Source organism: Crinia signifera, chromosome 6 (genome assembly GCF_055691185.1).
Source record: "Crinia signifera chromosome 6, ASM5569118v1, whole genome shotgun sequence".
NCBI lineage: Eukaryota > Metazoa > Chordata > Amphibia > Anura > Myobatrachidae > Crinia > Crinia signifera.
The window spans coordinates 4,321,884-4,339,682 of NC_139222.1; the positions used below are offsets into that span (position 1 = coordinate 4,321,884).

The 17,799-nt window shown below is 49.6% G+C and overlaps 1 protein-coding gene across 1 annotated transcript in view; it reads left to right on the forward strand.

The window, feature by feature from the left end:
• The window catches only part of LOC146007411 (uncharacterized), a 215,611-nt gene extending 201,304 nt beyond the window's left edge, over positions 1 to 14,307 (forward strand). Inside the window, exon 10 of the mRNA XM_083145762.1 lies at positions 12,040 to 14,307. Within this exon, the coding sequence (XP_083001888.1) occupies positions 12,040 to 13,781 (1,742 nt within the window). The 3' untranslated portion in view covers positions 13,782 to 14,307. The remainder of the gene's footprint in view (positions 1 to 12,039) is intronic.
• The last annotated feature ends 3,492 nt before the right edge of the window (positions 14,308 to 17,799 follow it).

Sequence of the window (17,799 nt, forward strand, 5' to 3'; positions counted from 1 at the left end):
CTCTCCCCCTCACATCATGTCACTGTGTGTTACCAGCCCAGAGATCTGACCAGTCTCCTCCCCGCACTCTCTGTGTATCTCATACATCGGGAGCCATCAGCCCCTATTATACTCCTGCTCTCCCCCTCACATCATGTCACTGTGTGTTACCAGCCCAGAGATCTGACCAGTCTCCTCCCTGCACTCTCTGGTGTATCTCATACATCAGGAGCCATCAGCCCCTATTATACTCCTGCTCTCTCCCTCACATCATGTCACTGTGTGTTACCAGCCCTGAGATCTGACCAGTCTCCTCCCCGCACTCTGTGGTGTATCTTATACATCAGTAGCCATCAGCCCCTATTATACTCCTGCTCTCCCCTCTCACATCATGTGACTGTGTGTTACCAGCCCAGAGATCTGACCAGTCTCCTCCCCGCACTCTCTGATGTATCTCATACATAAGGAGACATCAGCCCCTATTATACTCCTGCTCTCCCCCTCACATCATGTCACTGTGTGTTACCAGCCCAGAGATCTGACCAGTCTCCTCCTCGCACTCTCTGATGTATCTCATACATCAGGAGCCATCAGCCCCTATTATACTCCTGCTCTCCCCTCACATCATGTCACTGTGTGTTACCAGCCCAGAGATCTGACCAGTCTCCTCCCCGCACTCTCTGGTGTATCTCATACATCAGGAGCCATCAGCCCCTATTATACTCCTGCTCTCCCCCTCACATCATGTCACTGTGTGTTACCAGCCCAGAGATCTGACCAGTCTCCTCCCCGCACTCTCTAGGTGTATCTCATACATCAGGAGCCATCAGCCCCTATTATACTCCTGCTCTCTCCCTCACATCATGTCACTGTGTGTTACCAGCCCTGAGATCTGACCAGTCTCCTCCCCGCACTCTGTGGTGTATCTTATACATCAGTAGCCATCAGCCCCTATTATACTCCTGCTCTCCCCTCTCACATCATGTGACTGTGTGTTACCAGCCCAGAGATCTGACCAGTCTCCTCCCCGCACTCTCTGATGTATCTCATACATAAGGAGACATCAGCCCCTATTATACTCCTGCTCTCCCCCTCACATCATGTCACTGTGTGTTACCAGCCCAGAGATCTGACCAGTCTCCTCCCCGCACTCTCTGATGTATCTCATACATCAGGAGACATCAGCCCCTATTATACTCCTGCTCTTCCCCTCACATCATGTCACTGTGTTACCAGCCCAGAGATCTGACCAGTCTCCTCCCTGCCCTCTCTGGTGTATCTCATACATCAGGAGCCATCAGCCCCTATTATACTCCTGCTCTCCCCCTCACATCATGTCACTGTGTGTTAGCAGCCCAGAGATCTGACCAGTCTCCTCCCCGCACTCTCTGGTGTATCTCATACATCAGCATCTATCAGCCCCTATTATACTCCTGCTCTCCCCCTCACATCATGTAACTGTGTGTTACCAGCCCAGTGATCTGACCAGTCTCCTCCCCGCACTCTCTGGTGTACCTCATACATCAGGAGCCATCAGACCCTATTATACTCCTGCTCTCCCCCTCACATCATGTCACTGTGTGTTACCATCCCAGAGATCTGACCAGTCTCCTCCCCGCACTCTCTGGTGTATCTCATACATCAGGAGCCATCAGCCCCTATTATACTCCTGCTCTCCCCTCACATCATGTCACTGTGTGTTACCAGCCCAGAGATCTGACCAGTCTCCTCCCGCACTCTCTGGTGTATCTCTTACATCAGGAGCCATCTGTCCCTATTATACTCCTGCTCTCCCCCTCACATCATGTCACTGTGTGTTACCAGCCCAGAGATCTGACCAGTCTCCTCCCCACACTCTCTGGTGTATCTCATACATCAGCAGCCATCAGCACCTATTATACTCCTGCTCTCCCCCTCACATCATGTCACTGTGTGTTACCAGCCCAGAGATCTGACCAGTCTCCTCCCCGCACTCTCTGGTGTATCTCATACATCAGGAGCCATCAGCCCCTATTATACTCCTGCTCTCCCCCTCACATCATGTCACTGTGTGTTACCAGCCCAGAGATCTGACCAGTCTCCTCCCCGCACTCTCTGGTGTATCTCATACATCAGGAGCCATCAGCCCCTATTATACTCCTGCTCTCCCCTCACATCATGTCACTGTGTGTTACCAGCCCAGAGATCTGACCAGTCTCCTCCCCGCACTCTCTGGTGTATCTCATACATCAGGAGCCATCAGCCCCTATTATACTCCTGCTCTCCCCCTCACATCATGTCACTGTGTGTTACCAGCCCAGAGATCTGACCAGTCTCCTCCCCGCACTCTCTAGGTGTATCTCATACATCAGGAGCCATCAGCCCCTATTATACTCCTGCTCTCTCCCTCACATCATGTCACTGTGTGTTACCAGCCCTGAGATCTGACCAGTCTCCTCCCCGCACTCTGTGGTGTATCTTATACATCAGTAGCCATCAGCCCCTATTATACTCCTGCTCTCCCCTCTCACATCATGTGACTGTGTGTTACCAGCCCAGAGATCTGACCAGTCTCCTCCCCGCACTCTCTGGTGTATCTCATACATCAGGAGCCATCAGCCCCTATTATACTCCTGCTCTCCCCTCACATCATGTCACTGTGTGTTACCAGCCCAGAGATCTGACCAGTCTCCTCCCGCACTCTCTGGTGTATCTCTTACATCAGGAGCCATCTGTCCCTATTATACTCCTGCTCTCCCCCTCACATCATGTCACTGTGTGTTACCAGCCCAGAGATCTGACCAGTCTCCTCCCCACACTCTCTGGTGTATCTCATACATCAGCAGCCATCAGCACCTATTATACTCCTGCTCTCCCCCTCACATCATGTCACTGTGTGTTACCAGCCCAGAGATCTGACCAGTCTCCTCCCCGCACTCTCTGGTGTATCTCATACATCAGGAGCCATCAGCCCCTATTATACTCCTGCTCTCCCCCTCACATCATGTCACTGTGTGTTACCAGCCCAGAGATCTGACCAGTCTCCTCCCCGCACTCTCTGGTGTATCTCATACATCAGGAGCCATCAGCCCCTATTATACTCCTGCTCTCCCCTCACATCATGTCACTGTGTGTTACCAGCCCAGAGATCTGACCAGTCTCCTCCCCGCACTCTCTGGTGTATCTCATACATCAGGAGCCATCAGCCCCTATTATACTCCTGCTCTCCCCCTCACATCATGTCACTGTGTGTTACCAGCCCAGAGATCTGACCAGTCTCCTCCCCGCACTCTCTAGGTGTATCTCATACATCAGGAGCCATCAGCCCCTATTATACTCCTGCTCTCTCCCTCACATCATGTCACTGTGTGTTACCAGCCCTGAGATCTGACCAGTCTCCTCCCCGCACTCTGTGGTGTATCTTATACATCAGTAGCCATCAGCCCCTATTATACTCCTGCTCTCCCCTCTCACATCATGTGACTGTGTGTTACCAGCCCAGAGATCTGACCAGTCTCCTCCCCGCACTCTCTGATGTATCTCATACATAAGGAGACATCAGCCCCTATTATACTCCTGCTCTCCCCTCACATCATGTCACTGTGTGTTACCAGCCCAGAGATCTGACCAGTCTCCTCCCCGCACTCTCTGATGTATCTCATACATCAGGAGACATCAGCCCCTATTATACTCCTGCTCTTCCCCTCACATCATGTCACTGTGTTACCAGCCCAGAGATCTGACCAGTCTCCTCCCCGCACTCTCTGGTGTATCTCATACATCAGGAGCCATCAGCCCCTATTATACTCCTGCTCTCCCGCTCACATCATGTCACTGTGTGTTACCAGCCCAGAGATCTGACCAGTCTCCTCCCCACACTCTGGTGTATCTCATACATCAGGGGCCATCAGCCCCTATTATACTCCTGCTCTCCCCCTCACATCATGTCACTGTGTGTTACCAGCCCAGAGATCTGACCAGTCTCCTCCCCGCACTCTCTGTGTATCTCATACATCGGGAGCCATCAGCCCCTATTATACTCCTGCTCTCCCCCTCACATCATGTCACTGTGTGTTACCAGCCCAGAGATCTGACCAGTCTCCTCCCTGCACTCTCTGGTGTATCTCATACATCAGGAGCCATCAGCCCCTATTATACTCCTGCTCTCTCCCTCACATCATGTCACTGTGTGTTACCAGCCCTGAGATCTGACCAGTCTCCTCCCCGCACTCTGTGGTGTATCTTATACATCAGTAGCCATCAGCCCCTATTATACTCCTGCTCTCCCCTCTCACATCATGTGACTGTGTGTTACCAGCCCAGAGATCTGACCAGTCTCCTCCCCGCACTCTCTGATGTATCTCATACATAAGGAGACATCAGCCCCTATTATACTCCTGCTCTCCCCCTCACATCATGTCACTGTGTGTTACCAGCCCAGAGATCTGACCAGTCTCCTCCCCGCACTCTCTGATGTATCTCATACATCAGGAGCCATCAGCCCCTATTATACTCCTGCTCTCCCCTCACATCATGTCACTGTGTGTTACCAGCCCAGAGATCTGACCAGTCTCCTCCCCGCACTCTCTGGTGTATCTCATACATCAGGAGCCATCAGCCCCTATTATACTCCTGCTCTCCCCCTCACATCATGTCACTGTGTGTTACCAGCCCAGAGATCTGACCAGTCTCCTCCCCGCACTCTCTAGGTGTATCTCATACATCAGGAGCCATCAGCCCCTATTATACTCTGCTCTCTCCCTCACATCATGTCACTGTGTGTTACCAGCCCTGAGATCTGACAGTCTCCTCCCCGCACTCTGTGGTGTATCTTATACATCAGTAGCCATCAGCCCCTATTATACTCCTGCTCTCCCCTCTCACATCATGTGACTGTGTGTTACCAGCCCAGAGATCTGACCAGTCTCCTCCCCGCACTCTCTGATGTATCTCATACATAAGGAGACATCAGCCCCTATTATACTCCTGCTCTCCCCCTCACATCATGTCACTGTGTGTTACCAGCCCAGAGATCTGACCAGTCTCCTCCCCGCACTCTCTGATGTATCTCATACATCAGGAGACATCAGCCCCTATTATACTCCTGCTCTCCCCCTCACATCATGTCACTGTGTGTTACCAGCCCAGAGATCTGACCAGTCTCCTCCCCGCACTCTCTGGTGTATCTCATACATCAGGAGCCATCAGCCCCTATTATACTCCTGCTCTCCCCTCACATCATGTCACTGTGTGTTACCAGCCCAGAGATCTGACCAGTCTCCTCCCCGCACTCTCTGGTGTATCTCATACATCAGGAGCCATCAGCCCCTATTATACTCCTGCTCTCCCCCTCACATCATGTCACTGTGTGTTACCAGCCCAGAGATCTGACCAGTCTCCTCCCCGCACTCTCTAGGTGTATCTCATACATCAGGAGCCATCAGCCCCTATTATACTCCTGCTCTCTCCCTCACATCATGTCACTGTGTGTTACCAGCCCTGAGATCTGACCAGTCTCCTCCCCGCACTCTGTGGTGTATCTTATACATCAGTAGCCATCAGCCCCTATTATACTCCTGCTCTCCCCTCTCACATCATGTGACTGTGTGTTACCAGCCCAGAGATCTGACCAGTCTCCTCCCCGCACTCTCTGGTGTATCTCATACATCAGGAGCCATCAGCCCCTATTATACTCCTGCTCTCCCCTCACATCATGTCACTGTGTGTTACCAGCCCAGAGATCTGACCAGTCTCCTCCCGCACTCTCTGGTGTATCTCTTACATCAGGAGCCATCTGTCCCTATTATACTCCTGCTCTCCCCCTCACATCATGTCACTGTGTGTTACCAGCCCAGAGATCTGACCAGTCTCCTCCCCACACTCTCTGGTGTATCTCATACATCAGCAGCCATCAGCACCTATTATACTCCTGCTCTCCCCCTCACATCATGTCACTGTGTGTTACCAGCCCAGAGATCTGACCAGTCTCCTCCCCGCACTCTCTGGTGTATCTCATACATCAGGAGCCATCAGCCCCTATTATACTCCTGCTCTCCCCCTCACATCATGTCACTGTGTGTTACCAGCCCAGAGATCTGACCAGTCTCCTCCCCGCACTCTCTGGTGTATCTAATACATCAGGAGCCATCAGCCCCTATTATACTCCTGCTCTCCCCTCACATCATGTCACTGTGTGTTACCAGCCCAGAGATCTGACCAGTCTCCTCCCCGCACTCTCTGGTGTATCTCATACATCAGGAGCCATCAGCCCCTATTATACTCCTGCTCTCCCCTCACATCATGTCACTGTGTGTTACCAGCCCAGAGATCTGACCAGTCTCCTCCCCGCACTCTCTAGGTGTATCTCATACATCAGGAGCCATCAGCCCCTATTATACTCCTGCTCTCTCCCTCACATCATGTCACTGTGTGTTACCAGCCCTGAGATCTGACCAGTCTCCTCCCCGCACTCTGTGGTGTATCTTATACATCAGTAGCCATCAGCCCCTATTATACTCCTGCTCTCCCCTCTCACATCATGTGACTGTGTGTTACCAGCCCAGAGATCTGACCAGTCTCCTCCCCGCACTCTCTGATGTATCTCATACATAAGGAGACATCAGCCCCTATTATACTCCTGCTCTCCCCCTCACATCATGTCACTGTGTGTTACCAGCCCAGAGATCTGACCAGTCTCCTCCCCGCACTCTCTGATGTATCTCATACATCAGGAGACATCAGCCCCTATTATACTCCTGCTCTCCCCCTCACATCATGTCACTGTGTGTTACCAGCCCAGAGATCTGACCAGTCTCCTCCCCGCACTCTCTGATGTATCTCATACATCAGGAGACATCAGCCCCTATTATACTCCTGCTCTTCCCCTCACATCATGTCACTGTGTTACCAGCCCAGAGATCTGACCAGTCTCCTCCCCGCACTCTCTGGTGTATCTCATACATCAGGAGCCATCAGCCCCTATTATACTCCTGCTCTCCCGCTCACATCATGTCACTGTGTGTTACCAGCCCAGAGATCTGACCAGTCTCCTCCCCACACTCTGGTGTATCTCATACATCAGGGGCCATCAGCCCCTATTATACTCCTGCTCTCCCCCTCACATCATGTCACTGTGTGTTACCAGCCCAGAGATCTGACCAGTCTCCTCCCCGCACTCTCTGTGTATCTCATACATCGGGAGCCATCAGCCCCTATTATACTCCTGCTCTCCCCCTCACATCATGTCACTGTGTGTTACCAGCCCAGAGATCTGACCAGTCTCCTCCCTGCACTCTCTGGTGTATCTCATACATCAGGAGCCATCAGCCCCTATTATACTCCTGCTCTCTCCCTCACATCATGTCACTGTGTGTTACCAGCCCTGAGATCTGACCAGTCTCCTCCCCGCACTCTGTGGTGTATCTTATACATCAGTAGCCATCAGCCCCTATTATACTCCTGCTCTCCCCTCTCACATCATGTGACTGTGTGTTACCAGCCCAGAGATCTGACCAGTCTCCTCCCCGCACTCTCTGATGTATCTCATACATAAGGAGACATCAGCCCCTATTATACTCCTGCTCTCCCCCTCACATCATGTCACTGTGTGTTACCAGCCCAGAGATCTGACCAGTCTCCTCCCCGCACTCTCTGATGTATCTCATACATCAGGAGCCATCAGCCCCTATTATACTCCTGCTCTCCCCTCACATCATGTCACTGTGTGTTACCAGCCCAGAGATCTGACCAGTCTCCTCCCCGCACTCTCTGGTGTATCTCATACATCAGGAGCCATCAGCCCCTATTATACTCCTGCTCTCCCCCTCACATCATGTCACTGTGTGTTACCAGCCCAGAGATCTGACCAGTCTCCTCCCCGCACTCTCTAGGTGTATCTCATACATCAGGAGCCATCAGCCCCTATTATACTCCTGCTCTCTCCCTCACATCATGTCACTGTGTGTTACCAGCCCTGAGATCTGACCAGTCTCCTCCCCGCACTCTGTGGTGTATCTTATACATCAGTAGCCATCAGCCCCTATTATACTCCTGCTCTCCCCTCTCACATCATGTGACTGTGTGTTACCAGCCCAGAGATCTGACCAGTCTCCTCCCCGCACTCTCTGATGTATCTCATACATAAGGAGACATCAGCCCCTATTATACTCCTGCTCTCCCCCTCACATCATGTCACTGTGTGTTACCAGCCCAGAGATCTGACCAGTCTCCTCCCCGCACTCTCTGATGTATCTCATACATCAGGAGACATCAGCCCCTATTATACTCCTGCTCTCCCCCTCACATCATGTCACTGTGTGTTACCAGCCCAGAGATCTGACCAGTCTCCTCCCCGCACTCTCTGATGTATCTCATACATCAGGAGACATCAGCCCCTATTATACTCCTGCTCTTCCCCTCACATCATGTCACTGTGTTACCAGCCCAGAGATCTGACCAGTCTCCTCCCTGCACTCTCTGGTGTATCTCATACATCAGGAGCCATCAGCCCCTATTATACTCCTGCTCTCCCCCTCACATCATGTCACTGTGTGTTAGCAGCCCAGAGATCTGACCAGTCTCCTCCCCGCACTCTCTGGTGTATCTCATACATCAGCATCCATCAGCCCCTATTATACTCCTGCTCTCCCCCTCACATCATGTAACTGTGTGTTACCAGCCCAGTGATCTGACCAGTCTCCTCCCCGCACTCTCTGGTGTACCTCATACATCAGGAGCCATCAGACCCTATTATACTCCTGCTCTCCCCCTCACATCATGTCACTGTGTGTTACCATCCCAGAGATCTGACCAGTCTCCTCCCCGCACTCTCTGGTGTATCTCATACATCAGGAGCCATCAGCCCCTATTATACTCCTGCTCTCCCCTCACATCATGTCACTGTGTGTTACCAGCCCAGAGATCTGACCAGTCTCCTCCCGCACTCTCTGGTGTATCTCATACATCAGGAGCCATCTGTCCCTATTATACTCCTGCTCTCCCCCTCACATCATGTCACTGTGTGTTACCAGCCCAGAGATCTGACCAGTCTCCTCCCCACACTCTCTGGTGTATCTCATACATCAGCAGCCATCAGCACCTATTATACTCCTGCTCTCCCCCTCACATCATGTCACTGTGTGTTACCAGCCCAGAGATCTGACCAGTCTCCTCCCCGCACTCTCTGGTGTATCTCATACATCAGGAGCCATCAGCCCCTATTATACTCCTGCTCTCCCCCTCTTATCATGTCACTGTGTGTTACCAGCCCAGAGATCTGACCAGTCTCCTCCCCGCACTCTCTGGTGTATCTCATACATCAGGAGCCATCAGCCCCTATTATACTCCTGCTCTCCCCTCACATCATGTCACTGTGTGTTACCAGCCCAGAGATCTGACCAGTCTCCTCCCCGCACTCTCTGGTGTATCTCATACATCAGGAGCCATCAGCCCCTATTATACTCCTGCTCTCCCCCTCACATCATGTCACTGTGTGTTACCAGCCCAGAGATCTGACCAGTCTCCTCCCCGCACTCTCTAGGTGTATCTCATACATCAGGAGCCATCAGCCCCTATTATACTCCTGCTCTCTCCCTCACATCATGTCACTGTGTGTTACCAGCCCTGAGATCTGACCAGTCTCCTCCCCGCACTCTGTGGTGTATCTTATACATCAGTAGCCATCAGCCCCTATTATACTCCTGCTCTCCCCTCTCACATCATGTGACTGTGTGTTACCAGCCCAGAGATCTGACCAGTCTCCTCCCCGCACTCTCTGATGTATCTCATACATAAGGAGACATCAGCCCCTATTATACTCCTGCTCTCCCCCTCACATCATGTCACTGTGTGTTACCAGCCCAGAGATCTGACCAGTCTCCTCCCCGCACTCTCTGATGTATCTCATACATCAGGAGACATCAGCCCCTATTATACTCCTGCTCTCCCCCTCACATCATGTCACTGTGTGTTACCAGCCCAGAGATCTGACCAGTCTCCTCCCCGCACTCTCTGATGTATCTCATACATCAGGAGACATCAGCCCCTATTATACTCCTGCTCTTCCCCTCACATCATGTCACTGTGTTACCAGCCCAGAGATCTGACCAGTCTCCTCCCCGCACTCTCTGGTGTATCTCATACATCAGGAGCCATCAGCCCCTATTATACTCCTGCTCTCCCCCTCACATCATGTCACTGTGTGTTACCAGCCCAGAGATCTGACCAGTCTCCTCCCCACACTCTGGTGTATCTCATACATCAGGGGCCATCAGCCCCTATTATACTCCTGCTCTCCCCCTCACATCATGTCACTGTGTGTTACCAGCCCAGAGATCTGACCAGTCTCCTCCCCGCACTCTCTGTGTATCTCATACATCGGGAGCCATCAGCCCCTATTATACTCCTGCTCTCCCCCTCACATCATGTCACTGTGTGTTACCAGCCCAGAGATCTGACCAGTCTCCTCCCTGCACTCTCTGGTGTATCTCATATATCAGGAACCATCAGCCCCTGTTATACTCCTGCTCTCCTCCTCACATCATGTCACTGTGTGTTACCAGCCCAGAGATCTGACCAGTCTCCTCCCCGCACTCTCTGGTGTATCTCATACATCAGGAACCATCAGCCCCTATTATACTCCTGCTCTCCTCTCACATCATGTCACTGTGTGTTACCAGCCCAGACATCTAACCAGTCTCCTCCCCGCACTCTATGGTGTATCTCATACATCAGGATCCATCAGCCCCTATTATACTCCTGCTCTCCCCCTCACATCATGTCACTGTGTGTTACCAGCCCAGAGATCTGACCAGTCTCCTACCCGCACTCTCTGGTGTATCTCATACATCAGGAGTCATCAGCCCCTATTATACTCCTGCTCTCCCCCTCACATCATGTCACTGTGTGTTACCAGCCCAGAGATCTGACCAGTCTCCTCCCTGCACTCTCTGGTGTATCTCATACATCAGGAACCATCAGCCCCTGTTATACTCCTGCTCTCCTCCTCACATCATGTCACTGTGTGTTACCAGCCCAGAGATCTGACCAGTCTCCTCCCCGAACTCTCTGGTGTATCTCATACATCAGCAGCCATCAGCCCCTATTATACTCCTGCTCTCCCCCTCACAACATGTCACTGTGTGTTACCAGCCCAGAGATCTGACCAGTCTCCTTCCCGCACTCTCTGGTGTATCTCATACATCAGCAGCCACCAGCCCCTATTATACTCCTGCTCTCCCCTCACATCATGTCACTGTGTGTTACCAGCCCAGAGATCTGACCAGTCTCCTCCCCGCACTCTCTGGTGTACCTCATACATCAGAAGCCATCAGCCCCTATTATACTCCTGCGCTCCCCCTCACATCATGTCACTGTGTGTTACCAGCCCAGATATCTGACCAGTCTCCTCCCCGCACTCTCTGGTGTACCTCATACATCAGAAGCCATCAGCCCCTATTATACTCCTGCGCTCCCCCTCACATCATGTCACTGTGTGTTACCAGCCCAGAGATCTGACCAGTCTCCTCCCCACACTCTCTGGTGTATCTCATACATCAGGAGCCATCAGCCCCTATTATACTCCTGCTCTCTCCCTCACATCATGTCACTGTGTTACCAGCCCAGAGATCTGACCAGTCTCCTCCCCGCACTCTCTGGTGTATCTCATACATCAGGAGCCATCAGCTCCTATTATACTCCTGCTCTCCCCCTCACATCATGTCACTGTGTGTTACCAGCCCAGAGATCTGACCAGTCTCCTCGCCGCACTCTCTGGTGTATTATAACAATATGCAGTGTCTTAGGCAAGTTTCATTGAACAAAACAAAGAATTACTGATAAAGTGACACAAGAACTATGACTTAGGCCGGTGTGTGTAGTAGGTCACATGCTGGATGGTCACAATGTACAGTATATATCTTTATATCAATATCCGTATTATTCTAGGGTCAGCTAATGATTTAAATATTTTTCCAACATCTGCCCATTTGATGGTAATTTGGGGCATTTCACCAAAGTCTTTATTGAGAAATGAAACTTGTTTTGGAAAACTTTTCTATTTCCATATATGTATGTTATTCCCAGGAGATGGATGTAACAGCTGGAATATCTCAGAGGATCATCTCCTTTTATATCCAGATGGTGAAATAGAAGAAAGAAATGTTGTGCGAGATTCTCCAGAAGAAATCCCTCTTACCCCAGTTATACTCCCAGCACAGCATCATGGACATTCTTCACCTGCTTCCTCTGATCATGGGGATTATTCTCCTTATATATCTGATAGTATTACAGCAGATACAATATCTCCCTCTACTATAGATGGGAAATGTTTTACACAGGACACAGAGCTTATTACCCATCACCCAGCAAATTGGAGGTCATATTCATGCTCTGAGTGTGGGAAATGTTTTACAGCGAAATCACATCTTGATGTGCATCAGAGAAGTCACACAGGAGAGAATCCATATTCATGTTCTGGGTGTGGGAAATGTTTTACAGATGAATCAGCTCTTGTTAGTCATAAGAAAAGTCACACAGGTGAGAGGCCATTTTCATGTTCTGAGTGTGAGAAAAGTTTTACATCGATAGCGCATCTTGTTGTACATCAGCGATATCACACAGGTGAGAGGCCATATTCATGTTCTGAGTGTGGGAAATGTTTTACAGCGAAATCGCATCTTGCTGTGCATCAGAGAAGTCACACAGGAGAGAAGCCATATTCATGTTCTGACTGTGGGAAATGTTTTATAGATAAGTCACGTCTCGTTAGACATCAGAAAAGTCACACAGGAGAGAGGCCTTATTCATGTTCTGAGTGTGGGAAAAGTTTTACTCAGAAATCACATTTTGATAAGCATAAGAAAAGTCACACAGGTGAGAGACCATATGAATGCTCTGAGTGTGGGAAATGTTTTACACAGAAATCACATCTTGTTAAACATCAGAAAAGTCACACAGGTGAGAGGCCATTCTCATGCTCTGAGTGTGGGAAATGTTTTATAGATAAGTCACGTCTTGTTGTACATCAGAGAAGTCACACAGGAGAGAAGCCATATTCATGTTCTGAGTGTGGGAAAAGTTTTACTCAGAAATCACATCTTGTTACGCATAAGAGAAGACACACAGGAGAGAGGCCATATTCCTGTTCTGAGTGTGAGAAATATTTTACAGATAAATCATATCTTGTTATACATCAGAGAAGTCACACAGGAGAGAAGCCATATTTATGTTCTGAGTGTGGGAAATGTTTTACAAATAAATTAGCTCTTGTTGTACATCAGAGAAGTCACACAGGAGAGAAGTCATATTCATGTTCTGAGTGTGGGAAAAGTTTTACTCAGAAATCACATCTTGTTACGCATAAGAGAAGACACACAGGAGAGAGGCCATATTCCTGTTCTGAGTGTGAGAAATATTTTACAGATAAATCATATCTTGTTATACATCAGAGAAGTCACACAGGAGAGAAGCCATATTTATGTTCTGAGTGTGGGAAATGTTTTACAAATAAATTAGCTCTTGTTGTACATCAGAGAAGTCACACAGGAGAGAAGCCATATTCATGCTCTGAGTGTGGGAAAGGTTTTATAGATAAGTCACGACTGGTTGTACATCAGAGAAGTCACACAGGAGAGAAGCCATATTTATGTTCTGAATGTGGGAAATGTTTTACACATAAATTAGCTCTTGTTATACATCAGAGAAGTCACACAGGAGAGAAACCATATTCATGTTCAGAGTGTGGGAAATGTTTTACACGGAAAGCACATCTTGATAAGCATAAGAAAAGTCACACAGGGGAGAGGCCGCTTCTATGCTCTGAGTAAGAGAAGGTACTTTGGGGGTGATTCACATTGGCTCGTTCAGAGCTGAATTCGGTCCAGAGACCGATGTTTCGGCTCTGTGCATGGATATAGGTGAATGTACCCATGTTCAGGGCGCAGTGTGAACGTCTTCGGCAAATATCACAGTCGCCGATGCATTTGCACACAGCTGTGCGGACAGGGGTCTTGCGCATGAGGACGCCCAGCGTTTCCTGGGTGTGCCCACAAAAAGGGTGGGTGTGCCCAGAAAAACGCTGTGCCTCCCCATGTGACCGCAGGCATGCCGAAGCCTGCACGGGGCGGACGGCTGATGTCACAGCGCCCAGCATATTTTCGGCCATCTCCCTGCCAGATAAAAGGCGTCAGTAAGAACAGAATCTTCCTGACACGTTCTATGTATTGTCCTCATTATTATAAATGAAATATATAAGCCGGGTGTGACCGGACGCCTGCTCTTATTGGCTGTGTCATCACTGACCGGGTCCTGGCCAATTGCGGACTCCCTCTTATCACCAGTAACCACCCACGGTGCAGCAGACTCTCCCACATGGTAACTATACCCCCTATTCCTCAGGTCCGTCCTCCCTGATAACGCTCCCGGGAGCCTAATACAAATAAGACCAAAAGTGCTGAGACTCGGGACCTTATTCTGGTTGATTCGCACATGTTCGCACGCGCCCGTGCCAACGTAAGTCGACGCAGTCATGCGAAGCGGTTGGCAGACACGCACACAGCTATCTCCCCCCCCCCCCCCCGATCCTGTAGGCAGACACACGCACACAGCTATCCCCCCCCCCGATCCTGTAAGCAGACACACGCACACAGCAATCCCCCCCCCGATCCTGTAGGCAGACACACGCACACAGCGATCCCCCCCCCCCCGATCCTGTAGGCAGACACACGCACACAGCTATCCCCCCCCCCTGATCCTGTAGGCAGACACACGCACACAGCTATCCCCCCCCCCCATCCTGTAGGCAGACACACGCACACAGCTATCACCCCCCCCCCCCGATCCTGTAGGCAGACACACGCACACAGCTACCCCCCCCCCCCCCGATCCTGTAGGCAGACAAACGCACACAGCTACCCCCCCCCCCCCCCGATCCTGTAGGCAGACACATACACACAGCCCATGTGACCGCTCATCCCTACACGTCAGTTATATCTATGGTCTGACCTCATTGTCTATATTGCATGTAATGAAATGAGTTATTGTCTGTTATCACTTCTCCATGAGCCGGTTCTGAGGATGATTTCGCCGTGTGTAATGTATATATTATTCCTCTACTTCATCAAATGTTCTGTCTTTCTATTAATAATACACCTGTGCCTTTCCTATGTGTAATCGGCTTTTATTCCTAAATCAGTTTGATGCTGAAATGCTTTGATTACGCCTAGCTATCTATAATTACTTTATAAGCCTTAAGTATAACGGCATCGCTGACATGATTGCACGCCGACACAACCTTGTTATACAATGTACGACAGCTTTACTTGTAACATCGCTTCATTACGGAAAACCTTCTTGAGGCATTTCCCTAATATACAGAGAAATCAATAATATTATCTTGGCAAAAAAACATTAAACTTCTCAAAGCATATATATAACATTGCCTTATACGGGAATGCGGACAAAATCCAGACTGGGTCATAATGCCGACAAGGACAAAATCCCGACATGGACAAAATCCGGACATTTAAAATCCCGACAGGGTCAAAATACCGACTTATAGAATGTACAGGTGAAACAGTCAACATGACATTCCGTCGACAGGTCGCAAGGTCGACATGGGTTTTTTCACTGTTTTTTTACTCGACCTGTGCCGACAGGCGGTATTTCATGCTCTACCATCCACTAGAGCTTGGTGGGAGAATAAAGTAGTGTGCCGACCTGTCGACGGTAAGTCATGTTGACTGTTTCACCTGTACATTCTATATGTCGGTATTTTGACCCTGTCGGGATTTTAAATGTTGGGATTTTGTCCTTGTCGGGATTTTAAATGTCGGGATTTTCTCCTTGTCGGTATTATGACCCATTCGGGATTTCGACCCTGTCGGGATTTCATACCGAATCCCTTATACGAACCAGTTCTTGTGGTTCAACCAAATAAACCAACTGTAGGGAATCGCCTCACTCACGCCTGTTCAGTAAACTCATTCCAAAACAAATAATTGTATCCAACTTTCCTTTTAACGTCACCACCAGTTTAGTATTTGTGATGCTTGTACCATATTTTTATTCTGCTCCCAACTTCAATCAAATGTTATAATCTTGGGATAATGTAAATAAATGTGTTTCTGTAATATACCACATGTTACTGTCAAATCTTCATGTTGGATCACCACTGCATTAATTAGTAAAGTTCCTCTGAAAGTGTACAATAGATCTAGTTTGTAACCATTTACAAACCTTAAGTGTGTAAATATAATATAATCCTTGTGGTAATGTCCATGGCTTATGAGACAGTATGTTTGAGAAAACATCATAAGAAACAATTCAATGAGTACCCTTTTTATCTAGATCAGGCATGTCCAACGTTGGCCCTCCAGATGTTTTGAAACTACACATCCCAGCATGCTTTGCAATAGTTTTAGCATTCTCTAATAGTAAAACTGTGGCAAAGCATGCTGGGATGTGTAGTTTCACAACATCTGGAGGGCCAACGTTGGACATGCCTGATCTAGATGTTATACTAGCACACCCAACTCTGTCACATAACTACATGTTTTGTTGTACTCCAAAATATCTCCTGTTATTACACTCTTTACCAATTTTAAACCTAGGGAGAGTCAGTAACCTCATAAGATTCACTTGTGTAGATCCTACATAGAAAATTAAGTGTTGTTTGATTTGACTGCAAATATAAGTAGCCATTAACCCACCATTACCGGAGTGATACCGTAGATGACAATATAACCAACAATCAGTTTACCTTATTGTTCTTTTTATCAGCTCATGATGAGCGTCTTAACCCCTTCCCGACATTTGACGTACATTTACGTCATGGTCGGGATGTACTTCCCGACACATGGCATAAATGTACGTCATGAGTTCTAACTGTCACCGCGTCTATAGACGCGGTGACAGTTTGGAGATGTCTGCTGTCCCTGCCAGCAGACATCCCCCCTCGCCGCCCAGGGGGGGCAGGGATGCCCCCCCCGGTCGGCGATCGCTGCGATTGGCTGTTCAAAAGTGAACAGCCAATTGCAGCGTTTTCTGTGTTACCGGCGGCTAAGCCGCTCGGTAACACAGAGATCGGTGGTGATCGGTGCTGTTAAGTACAGCACCGATCACCACCGATCGGCAGCCCACCCTCCCTCCCACCCGGCAGCCTCCCTCCCACCCAGCCAGCAGCCGCAGCGCCAGCCCCCCTCCCACCCCCCCGCCAGCCGCAGCACAGCAGCAGAAACGATTATGATTATAATTTAATTGAAATGGGATGAAATGAACTATATATATATATATATATATATATATATACACATATATATATATATATATATGTGTATATATATATATATATATATACACATATATAGGTACTTATGTATTATCTGGGCTCCCATGTTAAATGCAACCCATTTTTTCATACCCCTACTATCCAATTACGCATGAAGTTGATTTTATATAGTGTGGCGAGCGCAGCGAGCCACCGTGCCCGAAGCGTGGCGAGCGCAGCGAGCCCCGCAAGGGGACACGGTTTTAAAAAGAAAAACGGGAGCCCAGATATTACATAAGTACCCATATATATATATACACATATATATATATATATACAGTGATCGGTGCTGTTAAGTACAGCACCGATCACCACCGATCACCAGCCCCCCCCCCTCCCACCCGGCAGCCCCCCTCCCACCCACCCGGCTGCCGCAGCGCCAGCACCCCTCCCACCCCCCCACCAGCCGCAGCGCCAGCCCCCCTCCCAAAGCTGGTGAGCAAAATGGGGTCACATGTGGGGGGGTTCCACTGTATTGGTGCTTCGGGGGTCTTGCTAATGCGACATAGCACCCACCA